A 17,998-nucleotide genomic window follows, 5' to 3' on the forward strand; every position below is an offset into this window, starting at 1 on the left:
GAACGAATTCTTGGGGAATCCCACCATGGAATTGATTCTCCCCAAGTTGGATGAACCTCATGAAGCTTAGATTTCTGACCTGAGGAGATATAGTTCCAGACAACTGCTTACTCCTCAAAGTCAAGGCAATGACCCTTTGGTGTCGAGTGCCACAAGTGACTCCTTCCCACTGGCAATGGTGCTATGAGTGGTTCCAGGAATCACCAAGAACCGTTTTTATTCATTTCTCAAATGTTTGATGTTTGGGTTTAAGCAAAAACAAAAGGAGGACAAAGAACAGATGCATAGGAAAGGACGAAGAGATACAAGTGCTATTTTTAACTTCCTAAATTGACCCTGAATTTTGTCTTGGAAATCGTGTGAACAGACAGATTGACAAACTTAACGGCTAAATCTAACAGAATGGCCACGAGTTTTAACTTTATACATTTTAGTGGCCAAAATCATACTTTTAATAGTTGAGTGACCAAAACTTGACGATTGCAAAAGTTTAATGGCCTGCCGGATAATTTACTCTAATATATATAATTGTAAATTATAGATATTATTATATATTGTATATATAATTATATTCATATATAGGTTGGGTCTTAATTGGGTCTGAACTCGGTATGATCCAATTTTCGCTCACATTTAATTGAGACTGGTCTAAATTCTGCTCGATCTAATTAAAATTTAGGTTCAATAAATTTGTTTTGGATCAAACAAATTGAATTTAGACTGATCCAACTGCATTAATAACTTTAATTGAATGTATTCAAAGCAAGGCGGGGTTGACCTCCTCACTCAAATTCCATTTTTTTTTCTTAATGTCTTTCGTAACTCCATCAAACTTCCCCCCACCAAAAAAAAAAAAAAAAAAAAAACCTAAGACCTGCAGAGAGAGGTCTCTAAGCGTGAGGGACACAAAAACTCATTTAAAAGAATGTAAGGGGGTACTGTGCAATCCCCCCCCCGCCCCCCCAACCCCAAACAAAAAAAAAATCCTGACCGGAAAACCCTATAACCCAAGTCCCGCCACAATGGGAAGAAGCGAACGAAATTGAGAAAGAACTTGGCAGATAGTTGACCAAAATCGGGATGGAGGGGTTCCAGAAATCTGTTCGTACCGCCATGTCTCAATCAAAAGACAGCTCAGACGACCTCGCCACCGCTCTTTCTTCCACCTTCGAGAAAGCTAAAGCCTCCTTCAACAACTTCTCTGCTGCTGCCACGACTGCCACTCCGTCCAATTCCATCCCAGCTGATCCCCCTCAGCTCTTGCTCACCAGACAGTCCGGGTACGCCAATTACCCTCGAACCCTTCTTTCTTTTTTCCATTTTCCATTCGTTTTCTGATTTTTTTAATTATAATGTCATGTATTGTTTTCGCCACCAGTCTCTTACCTCGCTAGAAGCAAATTTATATCCAAATCCAAACGATTAAGAGATATAACGATTATAACATATTTTCACCGAGCGATAACCCATTTATTAGTAAGATACACAATAGCAATCTAAAGCATAAAAGCCAACGCATTTGCGTTTCAAATAATTTTTGTACGACAAACAATACTCTAGACCGTTTTTGAGAAGTACATTTGGATTTGGGTCGTTTTTCTGCGAAATGATTTTTTCTGATAAGTTATTCAATTACCTTTTTATGCGTCACAGGCATGTTTATCTAAAAATTGCTGCATTAATAGTTTCTTAGAAACTCTGTACAAGATATTGTGCATGCAACTTACCCTTTCGGATGCCTATATGATATAGGGGATTTTCCATAAGTGATGTATGCTATACTGTTATGTTGGGTCTAATTTAGAATGCTTCGGGGGCTATTTGCAGATTTTTGCATTTCTACATAATAGATGAAGACGGTCTCCTGGGATTCAATTGTCCACTTCTTTACTTGCATTGGTCGACCATTACCTCCAACTACTGATTAGTATTTCGTGTCATGCACTCCATTCCTCTGTCTAGTGCAAGATAAGTGGGCATGGTTGTGGGTGTGGGTTTTGTGGGGAAAATGCCATGGATTTAGTAGTGCTCTTAGGGGTTTTTGACTTTGATGCTGTTATTAGCCAGTGTTCAGGTCAAAGAAACTCATCCACCTTGAATACATGTGATGATGTGTTTGTCTAATGAAATCAAGTGCTAATTAAAAGTCTTTCCCACAGAAATCTCTAATTAAAGATAAGATGTGCATCTTATATGACTATGTGACTGTCAAACCTTTATAATTTTGTTGATTTTTTTTCATTCATGATTATTTTTTGACGGAGCTCTTTGGACCTGCTTATCTCTTGATGCAGAAAGGTAGTGTCACTGTTGACTTGCTCAAAGCTTTGTGCCGTTTTCTTTGTTGCTGGAGTATTTGTTGGCTACACCCTCAAGCGGCGTGTCCGGCGCTGGGCATCCAAACTTCTTAGGGGGTTGAAAGATGAATGAATCCATAGTGCATAATGACAAGAATTTTGAGCTTACCATTGCTACATATGGCACAAGATTGTAGTTACTAACAAAGGGCAATTGAGGTACAAGAAGTTTTGCATATTCCACAAAGAATGAAGCTGTTGGGGCTATTGGATTTTCTCCCTTGATAGAAGTTGCATGTTTACTTTTACATACCTTTGCCCATGCTCTGTTACTAATATGAGTTGGCCGTACAAAATTCCAAGTGACTCAAGAGTCTGTTTTTCTGTACTTCTATATATTAAAAAATTTTCACGTAATGGTTAATTTATTCTGCAGACCTCAGCGTGCTCAACTTTGTAATATTTCGTCTTCCAATGCTTTATCAACTCTTTTGTTTAAATAGTAGCTTTGTACCTTTGTTATTTTATCACATAAGGTGTAGTGCTTTATAAACATGTGAAGAGGATTTTGCCAGATATCATCTTTAAATTGATCCTGCAGCCTTCTTGTTTAAGCAAGGGTTTTTGGAGTACATGAAAAGAGAAATTAAGGAGGAGAAGGGAATGGAAACCTGCTCCACATTAGTTTTAAGCACTTGCTGTGGAGGCAACTCAGGATCCCATCTTAGGTGAGTTCCTGTCAATTTCTTATTTTGTAAGTTGATGATGTTTGTCTGACCAGGTGAAAGTTACTTCTCTATCAAAAATCTATTTCCTCTTCTTGTATTTGTAAATGAAAGAGGAGATTATCTCTGAAATATGGCTTGTCAGATAGAATTGATATCAAGAGATATGCCATCCATTATTCAAGTACACAGAAGCATCAAAATTTTCTTCTTCCTTCTGGAAACTCTAAGAAAATTTGACTACTCTAACTGTATGCTGTGTATTTACATTTTTCCATGTAATTTGTATAATAGTCCGTCTTGTTTAATTTGTATAATTACAGAAAGGGTAAAACTTCTTCATGTGCTTGACTGAGCTTTCTCTGCTTCAAAAATACTCCTTGTGGAACTCAAACCGTGTCGATGTCTTGTAAGTTAACTCATGTGATAGATTTTTCAGCTCCTTGGCCAGGACAGGCATCCCACAGTAGAACACTCCTGCAAAGTGATACGGCCTTTTTCTTCAGCAAATATGATATGCTTACTTCATAATATTAGTTGCAAAAAACCTCTCATGGTATATCCATAAATAATCTTTCAATCCCATCTTGCTCTTAAATGAGGAAGTATTTCTGGCATCCTAATGTCCTGCTGTTGTTTGAGTTATTATTGCAAGTATACTTTTAGGTTTACCACCTAGTATAGGTTATTGTATGCAGCTGGTGGTTGAATTATATAGGACTGACTTCAAGAAACACATGGTGTGTTCCTAGATCTCTATAAATTTGTTTAAAAACAATAATAGATATTCCAACATTCGTAAACTTTTCTTTAGGATTAAATGTTATCTCTTTCAGTCATTGCTCTAAGTTCCTGGTTTTTGGAAATATTTTGAGGATATTATCTGGTTATTGTTGCAATGACCTACTGAAGTGTAGCTTAGCCATTTGATGGTATTGAAAGGGAACGACTGTTTTTGTCAACCTATGATCCTGATCAGCATGCAGCTTGTAAATGATGACAGAATGCATATAAGTTGTTAGTTCTGGACTTTACCTACTGTAGAATATGGATGCTTCATGGCTATTCTTTTGAACACTTCTCTCCAATTTGGTCGTGCAAAATGTGTCCTTACCTGCAAAAATTTTGGAACAAATTTCTTCAGTTTTGGAACTAAATTGTGTTAAACACTGATGTGCCTTCTACTGTAACTAGATGCTATTGCTTGAAAAGACCTTGGTTACATTAGGTTGCTTATGTAATACTAGTATAGTATCTGTGTCGTACTTTGGTGCCAGAGAGGATGTCCACCCCATGTTTGGCATGGTTAAGTGCTTGGATCATGGTGATGAGAGTTGACCTCGCGTCACCCTCTTCATAAACACTGGTAAGATAATTATGCATCTCAATCTGTCCCTGTTTCAGCATAAGAGTCAGCAAGTCTATCAGGATTTTAATTATAATACGTGAAATTATAACTGCATGCATAGATTTCCTTTTAGAATAAGATCTGCTTTACTTTATGATCCATCTCTGCAACTTCATGCATTACTCCTTTAAACCACTCGAAGGATCCAGGCTCCCTTGTAACCCAATAGAAGTGTGCACTTTTAGCTCTCTGTGGTTTCTTCTTTGCGCTTGATGTTGTGCTGGAAGAGCCAATACTAGTCATACTCTCATCTGAAGTGCTGGTTTCTGTTGTTGAATCCTATCCAGAGTGAGAGAATAGATACCATAAGTTTTAGGAATTTATCATCATTGGTTAGAGAGAGAGAGAGAGCTCTGCAGGTTCATCTGTACCCCATGATCTTCCGTTTTTGTGTTGTTGAGTAGATCCCTGAGAATACTTATAAAAGGTGTGGCTCCAATTCCTAATCCAACCAAAAGTAACACATCATAGTTCTGGTAATCCTGTGCTGGAGCGCCATATGGTCCGTCAACAAGCAGTCGTGGTAAACTGTATCAACAATTCATGTTATATCAACCTTCCCATAGTTAATTATAATGAAAATGGACTTTGATTCTGTTATTCGCTTCAGGTAAGTTACCCATTTTTGTCTATATTCCCTAGTTCTCCAAACTTGGCTCGACCAATGGCTGTTGATGAAGCATTAACGTCTGTAAACACTCGCTTTAGTTCTAGCGTCCAGTCTCCAACCGTACGAATATGAAGGCTGAGGTTGTCATCCCCAGGAGCTGAAGTTATTGAAAATGGATGCCTGGACAAATGTCAATGTACATGCTTAATGCTTTGAGTGGTCGTACACATTCCTCTAAGAAAGAATGCACAAACTTACCATTCAAATGGGGAGATTGTTGGGCACTTCAAGAATATATACTGCCCGCTTTTGTATTTGAATCCATTGGGTTTTGAAATGATCAAGCTGAAAACATCTCCGGGGAGCACAGAAACCTGTAAATGCCAAGGTCACCTTAACAGCAGCAGCTTGGATGAGAAGGAAATTCTCAGGTAGATTTGTAGCCACCCAAGTGACCAAATCATCATCAGCAATGTGGTGCATGCTGATGTAATACAAGGTAGGATTTGGGGACTTGGGTAGGCGTGTGTGGGTCCACCCAAGAATTTGACAGAAAGGAAAACTACTACTGTTGTCCGAGAGAGTTACCTTCAGGATTTTAACTGCATAATGTCCTGACCGACACGTTCTCAGGCTTCTTTCTGCTACATAGAGCAAGAGGGGAACAGAAATGTACATCCATGTCTGCGACATTTTAGAATTCATTATGCAATTAAAATTTTGAATTGACACGATGAGTTTTTCAAAGTCCATTCGCGTGTTGAATGTTCTCACCGATTTCTGGTACCATTTGTGGACGAGGAACAGGAAGGATCCGTGTATCAGAAACAATATGTAGACCAGAGCTAGAAGATGATGAGAATACCAGAATGCATTGAATCCCGTCAATCTGTTAAATGGAAATGGCAGCTTCACCACATTCTTCCGGAAGAGTCGCGTGGCTAGGGTGAATGCTATTGTCATCAAAATCACCATGCCGATTCCAGACAACCCTACCACTCCGGTCAAAAGGCTTTTGTAGGTGGGTTTTACGTTATTGAAATCTGCAGCTATAACTGCAAACTTTTCGGGGGGTGAGTTAACAAGGCGGGGGAAATCACAAACCATGTGGTTCCCTGCATGGATCACGACTCCAATAGCTATGGCGCCCGCTATTATCTGCAGATTAAAAATAATGTAGTTGAGAACAGATCTTCTTTTTTTTTTTTTTCAAAAAAAAAAAAAAAATCGTTCTCTGTATCTTTTCAACTGTTACATTAGAATTTACGCTAGCGCATGCATGAACCTATCCATCACAAAAAGACTCTGAACTGGAGCACAAATTTAGCGGAAGAGTATTTATGTCTCACCTGATGGAAATTAAGGTTGTCATCGAAGGGAATGAATAGCCTTGCTCTTGTAGATCTAAGCCAGGTCAAGATATTGCGACACACCGGCAAGAGAATGAGAGCCATGTTGAGCTTCAGAGTCTCTGCAGCCCCTTTGGCAGTTGTCAAGCAGTAACCCATTACTTGAAATGCTGCCTTTCGCCTGTACTGCAAGAACTTCCATGTAAACAGTCCGGCCATGGCCATCAGCCACAGCAGCAAGATCCAACCCCTTTGCCAGTTCTCCAGTAAGAGGCATTTCAGCGCGCATCTTAGCCTCCGCACAGCATCTTTGGGCCGAAAGTTGCCTAAATTCTGACTCCATCCTACACTTGCTTGGCTCAGAGGCCTGCTGTAGTTCATGTATGCGTCCCTTTGTAGAAGCAGTGTTTCCAATTGCCACAACTGAGCGACGAAAAAAAAACAAGGGGAATTTTCTCCCTTCTATGTCTTTCCAAACAAGATTTCTTTGTCTAAACCTTTTGGACATGCCTTCGGCCTTTATTTGATAGTTATTCTTTCTTTCTTCTTTTTTTTTTTTTGGGGTGCAAGTGCAATAAATAGATAAAATACGAGTTAATGCGAACCGAAATGAAATTGTTAAGTGAAAATTTTGAATTTTGAGTTACTGTCAAAGGCAGCCAAGGACTGACAAATGTATATATTTTTTTCTGAGTTTGTAGCTTCATTTTTTGCAAAAAAATTGTATGGCTTTGTAGTGGGTAACGATGGCTATGGACACGGAAGCACACTGTAAAATTAACAAAAGATTAGACAACTCATGTCACTGGTGTTGTTAGAGACGGCCGGCCAATTCAGCTGTCTTTTCATTTATCTTTAAGACTTTGGGGCTGAGGGCCAAGGTTTGTTTATGTATCGTCATTTGGGAAAAAAACAAAAAAGAGAGAAAAAATCTAGCTGAGCTGTTTAGCATCAAGATTGATGATGGATCTTCTTCTTTCACTACTATTTAAGTACGTGTACATGTCGAAATGGTTTAAACAGGGATCTTGTTTGGACAAGACAATTAGGGGAGGCAATCCCGATAATTGAAAGGGTGAGATACGAGAAACCCGACAAAAGAATTAGAGGTAGCTGTTTAATTTAATTAATACCTCAATGTAACCGAGATTTTCTGGGTCTAATTCTTCCATTATTAAATCAGCATACTCTTCGGCACGTTCTTTCAATGTGGACAACTTATTCGCAGAAGCACTCAGCATTATTAGCTGTTTTTTTCCAATATAACCACCAAAAAAAAAAAAAATCAGATAGAGATTAGGCTTATCTTATGCTTATCCCAAGGTCAAACCAAAAATTAAAATATAAAAAAAAAGTAAAAGAAAAATGAGTTGCCTTGCCTGAGAGATACATATTCCTACCAACTACTACTTGTTGTTTTCTTAACAACAACATATATAGTAGTTGTTTCAAGAAAACCACAACAGAGAAGTAGATAAAACTTTAGCTAAATAGGGGAACCTTGTGTTTAAATTTTCGATTAATCTTATTTCCTACACTGGCAGTGTATGCACTGTCAGCGTTGGATGAATAACAACTATATAAAGTTTGAATTTGAATTTTAACTTTTGCACACATGTCATAAATCAAACGGTGATAGCATATACACTGTCAGTATATATAAGATTTACTCTTAAAATTTTGGTAAAACAGGCAAGGGAGACGCATGGTTTTGGATTCATGAAATCTCTCGTTCAAGTCATTAGGAAATAATCTTTATAATAATTATTGAAGTAAGTTAAGATAAAACATGGGTTGACTAAAATTCAACAACTTGCTTTTCTTTTAATCATTGAGAATGTACTTAAACTATATCTTACCTCTCGGACTTCATCCCTTGTGATTCTTCCATCTTCATTGCTATCCACCCTATAATTCAATATATAACAACCAAAAAACAAAAAAAGATTAAAGGAAAAATCTGTGACATTTCCATCACTAACTTCGATAACTAAAGAAATGGAGAAGAATAAAACCATCTCCTAATTAAATTTGCTGCTCATGCGGTATGATGTACTACTCTACTCTCACTAATTTGGCGTAATTTATTCTTGCATGAGTTAGAACACAAATTAGAATCCCCTGCCAATCATTTGTGTAGTAAATAAAACTTAACATAAAAGTCTCCTGCTTATGCTGTTTCGAAAAAAAAAAAATCCAATATCGCGAACGCATAGAATTGAAAACAGAATCAAATTCACAAAACTGGATCATAAGAAGAAAATCCCTTGTAATATGAAGAAGGGTAAAAAAAAAAAAAAATGAGGAAGAAGAAAGCGCACATGTCAAAGAAAATTTGGAGACGGGCGTCGAAACTCTGATCAGAAATCTGCAACCAAAAATCATGCAGCTCGGCTTTGGTTATCATCCCAATCCTCTGCCGCCTCCGACGCGCCAATGCATCAAAAACCCCCACCGCGAATTCCTTCGAATCCGCCATCCCTATTTTCACATTTAAACATAGATAATTTTTTTAAAAAAAAGGAAGAAAGAAAGAATGTCTTCATGCAAAAGTAATGGTTAAGATTTTTTTTTTTGTGTCGTTTCCATATTACAGCATAATTAATATTAACAGTCGTAGTGATCGTTGTACTTCATGCATAGCTAGTAGTACTCTAGTTACTGTATACGGTCGTTACCTATGCATTCACCAAAATCTTCTCGAGAAAGCAAGCCATCTTTGGCCAGGGAATTGAACCGTTCCTCCACTTTTCTCCACAGCTCAGTCGCGTCGCAATCCCTCGTAGTTTTACTAATGAACCGTAGTCCTTTCAGGGCTCTCTGGGCGCTCGATTTCGTCCTCATTAGCTTGGCCTTCATCTTCATCTCTTCTCGTTTATCCGCCACCAATGTCGTTGAGCACTGATCGCCGACTTCAGATGAAGCCCCGGACGAGGACGCCGGCGATTTTAGCCAGAAGAACTTCCTCCTTAAAGCCGACGAACTCCTGGACAAAAATCCATTGGCGTTCTGAGGAGACACGAGCTCGCTATTTCTTTCTCTCTCTTTCTCTCGTCCCCCTCCTCCTCCTTCGCCGCCACCGCCTGCAGGCGCAACACTGTATAAAACAATGGAATTATCGTCGACCTCTAGCGTGACTTCGACCAAGTCCTGCTCGGGATTGTTGGCGTTTCTCCTCAAATCGTTGAGAAACACCGGCAGCATTGCTCCTCCGACAAAGCCGAAGTCTTGAGAGTCATCCGGCAGGTCGAAGGAGCGGCTGTAACTCGAACGCTTGGAGCCGCTTCCCAGTGACGGCGTCCTCAAAATCGAGACCATTTCCAAAATGCTATCCTGCTAGTGAAGGAGTATTACTTGATCAGTTTATAATTTGTCGTGGATATCTATGAAAAAACATTACATTTGGGGAAAGAATTAAACACTACTATTTGGTGATGATTTTGGAAAAAGAAGAATGCGAGGAGGGAGGAGAAGTACAAGGAGGTGGAGCTTGGATCACACGCTTGGTGGTGAAGGTATAATTTCGGGTTGCAATTATTTTTTTGTTAAATGAAAGCATGTAAACAAAACAAACACCTCTCAACTGATCCGGAGGCACACGATTTCAACGCTTTAATTTAGTTCTTGTGCCTTAGTCGTGCCTTTGGGAGTAGTTGGGGTTCGTTCAAAAATTCCAATCCAACAATATACAATATATATACCTATATGTGTACACCTCTTCGTTCATTCTTGTAACAGTGTGACTTTTTCTTCTTTTTTTTTTTCTTTTTGTTTTTTTTTAGCACCGAAAAGTTTGGTTGATTTCAACTTCGATTACAATTAACACAGTTCTTTCTTACATTAATTATAGGATTTGAATACACACGACCTTGAAGTGCCGATTAATCTTTCTTTTATTTATATTGGCTGCTAGCTAGTATGTGACTGTGTGTGTGGTCTTACCATAAGACCATCCTATGGGGTGAAGGTGAACCTTAATTTGTAGTACCGCTACCAGAAGGAGGTAGCAGTACCGTGCAGTACATTTGTTGGAAGGTTTGGTGGGCTGGCTTAAGTTTCCTGCTTTAATTACCAAACTCTTTACTGTTCTATCCAGCACTATACTTGTTTGTTTCTACTCTTTAGCGTGGAAATTGAATACAAGAATTTTTATACGTGTTTACAGGAGGGAAGAGGAAAGAATTTTTAAGTATTTGGTTTGGCTGAATCCACGGCAAGGATTGCGCCAAGTAGAGGTGGATGTAAATGTTAACAGGTTTAAAATAGGTGCAGGGTTTCTTTATGTTGTACTGGTACGACTACTGGAATTAAACTAAGTAATGGATGTCCAATTTATTTTTAAGCGTCATGATTAGTGCCAGGAGCAGTTTGATGAATGCTACAGCCTAACTGAAAACAGGAACGTAATAAGAGTATAACTGGGTCAATACATCAAATTATACACAGGATCCAGTCTAATCTTAGGTAATTAGATTACCCAGAATAAATAATCATAATTAGTAGCACGACAACTTGGATTGAACTTTGATGAATTCGATCGATTCGAGATCTGCTTACTCAGCTATAGGAGTGCGAGTTGAGTCATTTTTTTTTAACTGAAGGCAAATCGTATGAATTGTGCGCAGGATTTCTTGCGAAAACGTGCCTACAATCGTATAAATTGTATGTAGGTAGGATTTCTCAAGTGTCACGAATGCCTCTTTTGGCCACGGATCGATCTAAAGGGTAGTTTTTTTAGGCCACGGCTTGATCGAGGGAAAAACAAAATTGATACTATAAAAATAAAGGAAACGGCAATAGTTGTGAAATCTCAATGATTTACAGACATGTATAACTCTCAAAGTTATATATAGCATCTGTAATTTTACGAATATGTAGTTTCTTTTTTTTTTTTTTTTTGCAAGTTCTGATGTGGATCAAAGTAATTTTGCATGATTTTGACTTTTTCCGTTGCTGTAATTAAAATTTAGTCACCTATAACCCAACTTCATTTTCCACGATGTAATTATTTTTTCTTCTTTCTTTCGAAGAGGGATGATATTTGGTCAACGTTTAAGACAGCATTGAGGTGATTTGTAGACGGGTCTCCTAACTCCTAAGAGATAAAAACACGCGGCTTTAGACTTCTACTAGGAGATTGAGTATTCTGATGTATTAATAATGGAAAATGTTAATTGCACCTCGCTTTTTTTTTTTTTTGTTAATCACGCTCTCATTATTTATTTTATTATATAGTCTAATAAATGAAAACTATATGATAAGAATGAAAATGGGTGCGATTAAAGGCAAAGGGAGTGCCATTAATCTTTTTTATTAATAAAATGATACTACTATGTGACAGTGCATGACTTAAAAGCCTTGAATTTTGCTATCTTCTTTTCCTTTTTCTTTGCTTATTTAAAATTTTTGTTTAATTTCGTGGAGCAATTGAAAGTTATGCTTTTGTAGCTATTTTAGGTTTTAGCATTAACCTATAGATAAAGAGATTTACGTTTATCCACGAAATATACAAAATTCCATGTAAAATCAAATAATACCTGTTGGTGTCCATAAATATTTGTGTGGTTGAATTATAAAGCCTTATTGACACGGATCCATACGAAAATATACACACGCTCCAATCAAACAGCTGTTTCTGCTCGACTAATGCTGATTTGATCCTTACTTTTGACTAGAAAGAACAACTTAATCAAACTTCTATTGTAACGTAGATGTTTGTGGTTTCAAAATTACAGGGCTGTGATGCGATTATTATTGATTTAACAATTAGGGGTGCCACGGACAATGACCCCTTAACCGTCAAATGTTTGTAATTTTCATAAGAATATTCCAAACCATTATTTAGTCCCTAAAAGTTACGACCACTTTTACGTGTTTATCTAATTAATAAAATATCTCTCACCTGCAAATCCCTTCTCCGTCCGTATATATTTTCCCTCACATCTGTTTTTTACTTAACACAATCAGGATCGATAGTGATAATTAAGTATCAACTTCGGAAAATAATTAGCTTCATAGTTCAAAACTAGAGTGCATTAATTTTTGGACGATACACTATCAGTGTATAATTATTTTTTACACTAGCATGTTCGTATCATGTCACATACACGAATTCCAATTACACGCATGTGCCATACATTCATAATTGCTGGCGTAAAAAAATTACTACACTATCAACCAGCTCATAAAAAGTTACCGGTTTAAACTCATCGTTGTCATTTTCTTGCTCTTTCCAACTGTGGACAAACTTACTATAAAGGAGAAAGAGAGAAAGATGAAAGGTGGTGTCATTAATTAATGTAACTATTATATTTGTGGCTGAAGTTAATGCATCCTCCATCATAAGTTGAAAATTTTGCTATTAAGTATTAGCTAATCATTCAACAAATCATAGAGACCTTCTCCAACTCTCTTTGACCAACGAACAAATAAACCTTTTCAGCTCCAAGAACATTTTGTTTTGTTAGTGTTTCAGGCTATAGACTCCACAAACAAAAATAACTTCAAATTCAACAACCTAATCCAAGCAGGCCTAAAGCTCCTCCCTATAGGAATGCTGCCCATATCGGTTAAATTTACATGCACATTTCAAGAAGGAAATTCATATTCAACTGAGGAGCACCCTAGCTACTTAAGTAAGCACAGAAACTTAAATAGACACGCAATAGCTCTATTCAACAAAGTTTCAATCTGAAACGTTCAAGTACTCAACAACCTCAGAATAGAATATGCAAGCTGAATTAATTCATTAATCAGACCAAAGTAATAAACAATCTAAGCACATCTTAACAATCGTATTCGTGTCCCCCACTACCCTTCTTTGCCTACAGTACCAAGTCGTCTAGAACGCCTGTTTTTTATTTTTGGCATATTAATTTGGGTTATGGGGCCAGGCTACGATTGGGGTGGGGTTGAAGAGGTCGGTTCTGGAGAATAGTTGGTAGAATATCAAATTGAATGTACAATTCTCTCGAGTTCCTTCAGAGAAATTTGAGTACCAACTCATCATCTAGTTTGCAAGGAATGTCCAGAACTAGAGTAGCAACCACAATTTAATAAAGTCAATTTTCGATTGATATTCTTCAATTGCTATCCGAAGACACATAACTTAAAATGGTCAACTTTATAATCAGTATCACATTAGAAGATTAAATTTGATTCCCTTCTCGCTCCAATTAAAATCATGCTGTGTAGCTGTATCCTCACATTCTTTTTCTTTCTTCTTCTTTCAGTTTGGCATGCCACATATCACGTCCAGACAGACGAATACTAGTCGTGAAAAAGCATTTCCACCTAACTTTTTTAAAAAAAAAAATCAATAAGCCAAACATTAAGATCACCTAGTTGGCTTGTGATCCTTGATAATTAAGTTGATGAATGTAGAAGTATAAGTCTTTGGATTAAAGAAACCGAACAATTGTCCCTGGATTTTTCTGAAGGGGTTAGTTACATCTTGGAGATTTTGGAGAAGCTTTAGAGCTCGATCTCAAACAAGTAGAAGAAAGTGGCATGCTGCAAAAAAAAAAAAAAAGCCCGGAAACCTCTTTCTAACCTTGAACTCGATCTTGAAATGTAATTTTGCGGCCATCAAATTGAAGAAAATTTTTTGTCACTTCTAATCATGAAATAAGAGCATAAGAAAGAAAAACAAAAGAGAGAACCATGAAATAACAAAATGAGCAAGCGCCTATCCTCCCCTGACAATGTCGAACATCTTTTTGGTTTTTTTTTTTCTTTTAATTTTGAAAGCGACACATGTTTTGATAACAGTTGAAGGAAGATGAAAAGTATCGGGCATGCATGGTAACGTTGGGAAAGTTCGGTTCCGATTGCACATTCTATGAGTACACGCAATGAATGAAGAAGTACAACTACAACATGGATCCAATTGCTTTGTCGTTCTTGTACTTTGTACTAATTTTGTCCGTGGTGGACTTTTGTTGGATCTTTCAAAAAAAAAAAAAAAAAACCTTTTGTTGGAAGCTTCTAAGTTTCAACTTACAAGTGAATTATTAAGGTTGAACGCTTAGAATATATTAGAAAGTTAGAACAGGAGCAAATTTGTAAAACATTTCACGGTCTCATGATGCTTAGATTATTTGATAACGTCTAGAAAATGGATAATTGTTGTTGTTTGAGGGAAACTGATTAATTATGGTACCAGAAGATGGTTTTCTGAAAACCGATTGCTTTCGCTTCAAGGCTTGAGTTATTGTGCATGCGGCTAAGTAATTAAGCATCAAGCTACGGGAAACCCAAGGTACTGCCCACTTCAACAAGAAAACAAATCTCCCTATCAACCCAGAGAATGTCAAAGGAAGGTAGGCTGCTTAAAATATATGTGTATATAATACTTCATATTCTTTTTCTTTTTTGATCAGCTAAAGTTGACAATAAACTGAGTACGTACCCCAAAAAAAAACAAACAAACTTTGAAAAGCAGAGTGATATATATGACTAGTATAAAGATGAAAATGAGCGACTACATATAGGCTTTGATAATACCAAAAAAAAAACAAAAAATCTTTTTTTTTTTTGGATAGAAGGCCTAAAGGTTCATTGGCATATTGGATTGGCTTGCATTTAATTTTAAATGGGTGTGTGATGTGTCATAGGTAGTTGCGCGGATCAAGACATATGACTAACCCTCAACCAAACGTTAATTCAAGTGGTAAAAGCTTGGTTTAGGGCAGTAGTTAAAGGGTGAGTTAAACTACATCTACGTACAATGACATGCATGCGAGCCATCTGTAATTCCACCCTGTGTGAGGGAAACGTTTGAATGGGAGGGAAATTTACGATTGACCAATTTAATTTTTCAGGCCGGATTTTAAGATAAATTATGTGTTGGCGATAGCTTGAGCCTCGAACACTTGTGTTTCTTATGGATTCATTGTGCAATCACTCTAATGCAGAATATACAGCAAATAGGGAAACCCCAATACATATTCTCCATTGGAGCTAGCTTGAAGTAAGAAGACAATTAAGTGGTGTACAATGAAAGAGGATTTCTTGCAAATATGTATGTACGGCTTTTATATATATATATATATATAAAAAGATGGTAAAGAACACTGTGTACTTAGGTCCTATTTGATAACTCAATTCAGTATTTAAATTTAATAGATTCAGATTTTAACATGTTCAGATGTCATTGATAACCAAAAATAGATAATTAAGTGGTACTGAATATTCTATGCAAAACTTGTCTTAAAAAAATAAGTGATAGGTTATTAACTTATCATTTAATATGATATACACTCAAATATATCAAATTTACTACTTAACAATTTAGTAATTTAATGAATTTAGACTTGAGATTTTATATTTCAGATTTTAGTTTTATCAAACGCCCCCTTAATTTCTTATGCCAAAAATACGAACTCATTTCTTTTCAAATTTCCACAGTTTAATAATTAAATGTTCTAGCAAATTTATCTTGACATTTATAAAATTGAAATTTCGATTAAGCCTTGAATACTTGTGTTTCTTAATTGTGGATTTATTGTGCAATCACTCTATTACAGACGACCAAGGATAGCAAATCCATTCTCCGTTGGGGCTAGCTAGTTGGGAGTAAGAAGACATTTGACATGTGGTAAAGAGTAACAAAGAATACACTACTTAATTTTCTACGCAGATTCGCCACTCTTGGATTACGAACTGATTTCTTTTAAACTTTCCACTATTTCCATAGTTTAATGAATGTTCTTTATTACGTTAACATGTCGTTAATTAATTAATACCCTGTTACCCTGTAGCTAGGTACCAAAATCGACACGTATTCGAGCGGAAATTTTCTTATATATTTTGACCCTTGTTCGGTGCGAAACTAGATGACATTTGTACAATACAATTAGTAGAATTGCATTCTCATCTTTTCATATTTTTCTTTTTAAAAAAAAAAAAAAACCTTCAAGGTTATAGGTTCATCAAGATTATTTTAATATCTATGTTGTCATATTATATAGTATTGAGTTCGACAGAAATAAGCAATGTTCTCTGAATCAGGATGTATTGGTTTAAAAATTGAATCCTGAACCCACTGCCGTGCTAGCGCTAAGATATTCTTTAGACGGGAAACCATTAAGATAGAGCACAATCTGTTCAAGAAAGCAAGAAACCAGTTATATCCTCGCCTTCTTGGAAATGCCATGAAAGCTTGTTTCTTCACTCCTATATTAACATATCGCAACATCAAATTTTGAAAGGGGAACCAATTTCGACATGTATTGAATGTGAGAAATCAATTCGGAGATAAAGTGAAATGAAAGGCCTCGATTAAGTTATCAACAAACTTTGTTGTTCCCTTGCCGTCAAATAATTAATATAGACATTATTAGCATGTAGTGTATACGTTGCGTGCAGGGATTTGAAAATTAATAATGTCCCTCTCAATAACTCGATTCATAAGAGCTTTTGGAGACTAATTATGCATATTTTACATAACAAAACCGTGGAGTCATTTGAATATAACCACCAATCTTGACTTCCCTGGTGAGGCTGCGTTTCTTCCACTGTGAGGCTGAAACCCTATAGTAATTGTTACGTGAGCAACCGATCATGAAGCTGCCTTTCTTCATGCTGAAACCCTGAGCAACCAATCATGACTTCATGCGGTTCGAGGCTTCACAAAATGAAAATGAGTTCTGTTCAATTAAAATCTAACTCGTGTAATTCTTACTATATTTGGTGTAAAATTTTAGTGTAACCGTAAATATAATTGTATGAGTTGACAAATTCAAGTTTTGTACGGTTTATGATAAAACTTGTAAAACTCACATCAACGGATTCTGAAACCATGCATACGGTATTTGTTAGGTGGGCCGAGATATTAATTACAGTTGTGGAATTAGTGACATAAATACTACTATTCACTTACCTGCAAGCTGGAATTTGAACCCCCAGCCTTAGCAGTGGAAAGTGGAAAAACCTTAGGATAAGGTGGTTGAATTGTGATCTCGAACTTGCAATTACATTCCTTGGTGTTATTGCTAAGATTACCAACTTATTATGACTTTGGGGCTGGCTCTGAAAGCCACAGCTGAGCATTATTTGTCATTTTACGGTGAAAGAAACGTTAAAAAGGTGGCAAATGTTCTTAAAAATGTCAAATTGAAAAGGCTTAAACTCAACTAATCCGCTTTCAATTGTAAGCCCCGCGCACGTGTTTTACCAATGCAAGAATGTGCCTTTCTTTTGCTATCTGAACAGCTTGGAGTTTAGACTCGTTCTTTTTGTCTTTTTTTTAAGCAAAACCGTAAGTCTTTTGTTAAGATGAACAAGCAAGGAAAAAAAAAAAAAGATGAACCGTAAGTCTTGATTTTACCAGAGAGTGACTCTCATATACAGTTTAGACTCGTTGTTAATTTCAAGAAGCTGTTGCTATTGATGTACCCGGTTAAGAGCTGTGCAGATAAGTACGGCTTTCAATATAAGACTCGGTCAATTCATCTTCCATATATTCTCTCATTGGAACGATGGTATTTCCACAATGGCACTTCACCAACCTTTCTAACGTGTGCTTGTGGTTTCAGAGCTATTCTTCTTCTGTTATTTTGTGTGAGTTGAAAAGGATTTTCCAGTTGTCAAATCTGAGAACAAATTTT

The 17,998-nt window shown here is 36.8% G+C and overlaps 1 protein-coding gene across 2 annotated transcripts; it reads right to left on the reverse strand.

Moving 5' to 3' along the window:
* Positions 1 to 3,142: 3,142 nt before the first annotated feature.
* On the reverse strand, positions 3,143 to 9,982 carry LOC140009486 (respiratory burst oxidase homolog protein E-like). 2 transcript variants are annotated; one of them, XM_072055175.1, is made up of 14 exons: positions 9,068 to 9,982; positions 8,711 to 8,870; positions 8,249 to 8,297; positions 7,523 to 7,636; positions 6,390 to 6,812; positions 5,815 to 6,198; positions 5,629 to 5,724; positions 5,299 to 5,414; positions 5,050 to 5,220; positions 4,802 to 4,958; positions 4,521 to 4,709; positions 4,289 to 4,417; positions 4,058 to 4,136; positions 3,143 to 3,499 (listed from the first exon to the last, which is right to left on the reverse strand). In XM_072055175.1, the coding sequence occupies exons 1-14, from the start codon at positions 9,705 to 9,707 to the stop codon at positions 3,390 to 3,392; spliced, it is 2,817 nt and encodes a 938-aa protein (XP_071911276.1). In that variant the 5' UTR covers positions 9,708 to 9,982; the 3' UTR covers positions 3,143 to 3,389. The 2 variants fall into 2 exon arrangements, with proteins under 2 accessions (XP_071911276.1, XP_071911277.1); XM_072055176.1 differs by lacking the exon at positions 7,523 to 7,636 and having other exon boundaries at positions 9,068 to 9,981.
* Positions 9,983 to 17,998: the final 8,016 nt, after the last annotated feature.

The sequence above is a fragment of the Coffea arabica genome, chromosome 6e, assembly GCF_036785885.1.
Source record: "Coffea arabica cultivar ET-39 chromosome 6e, Coffea Arabica ET-39 HiFi, whole genome shotgun sequence".
In the NCBI taxonomy this organism is placed as follows: domain Eukaryota; kingdom Viridiplantae; phylum Streptophyta; class Magnoliopsida; order Gentianales; family Rubiaceae; genus Coffea; species Coffea arabica.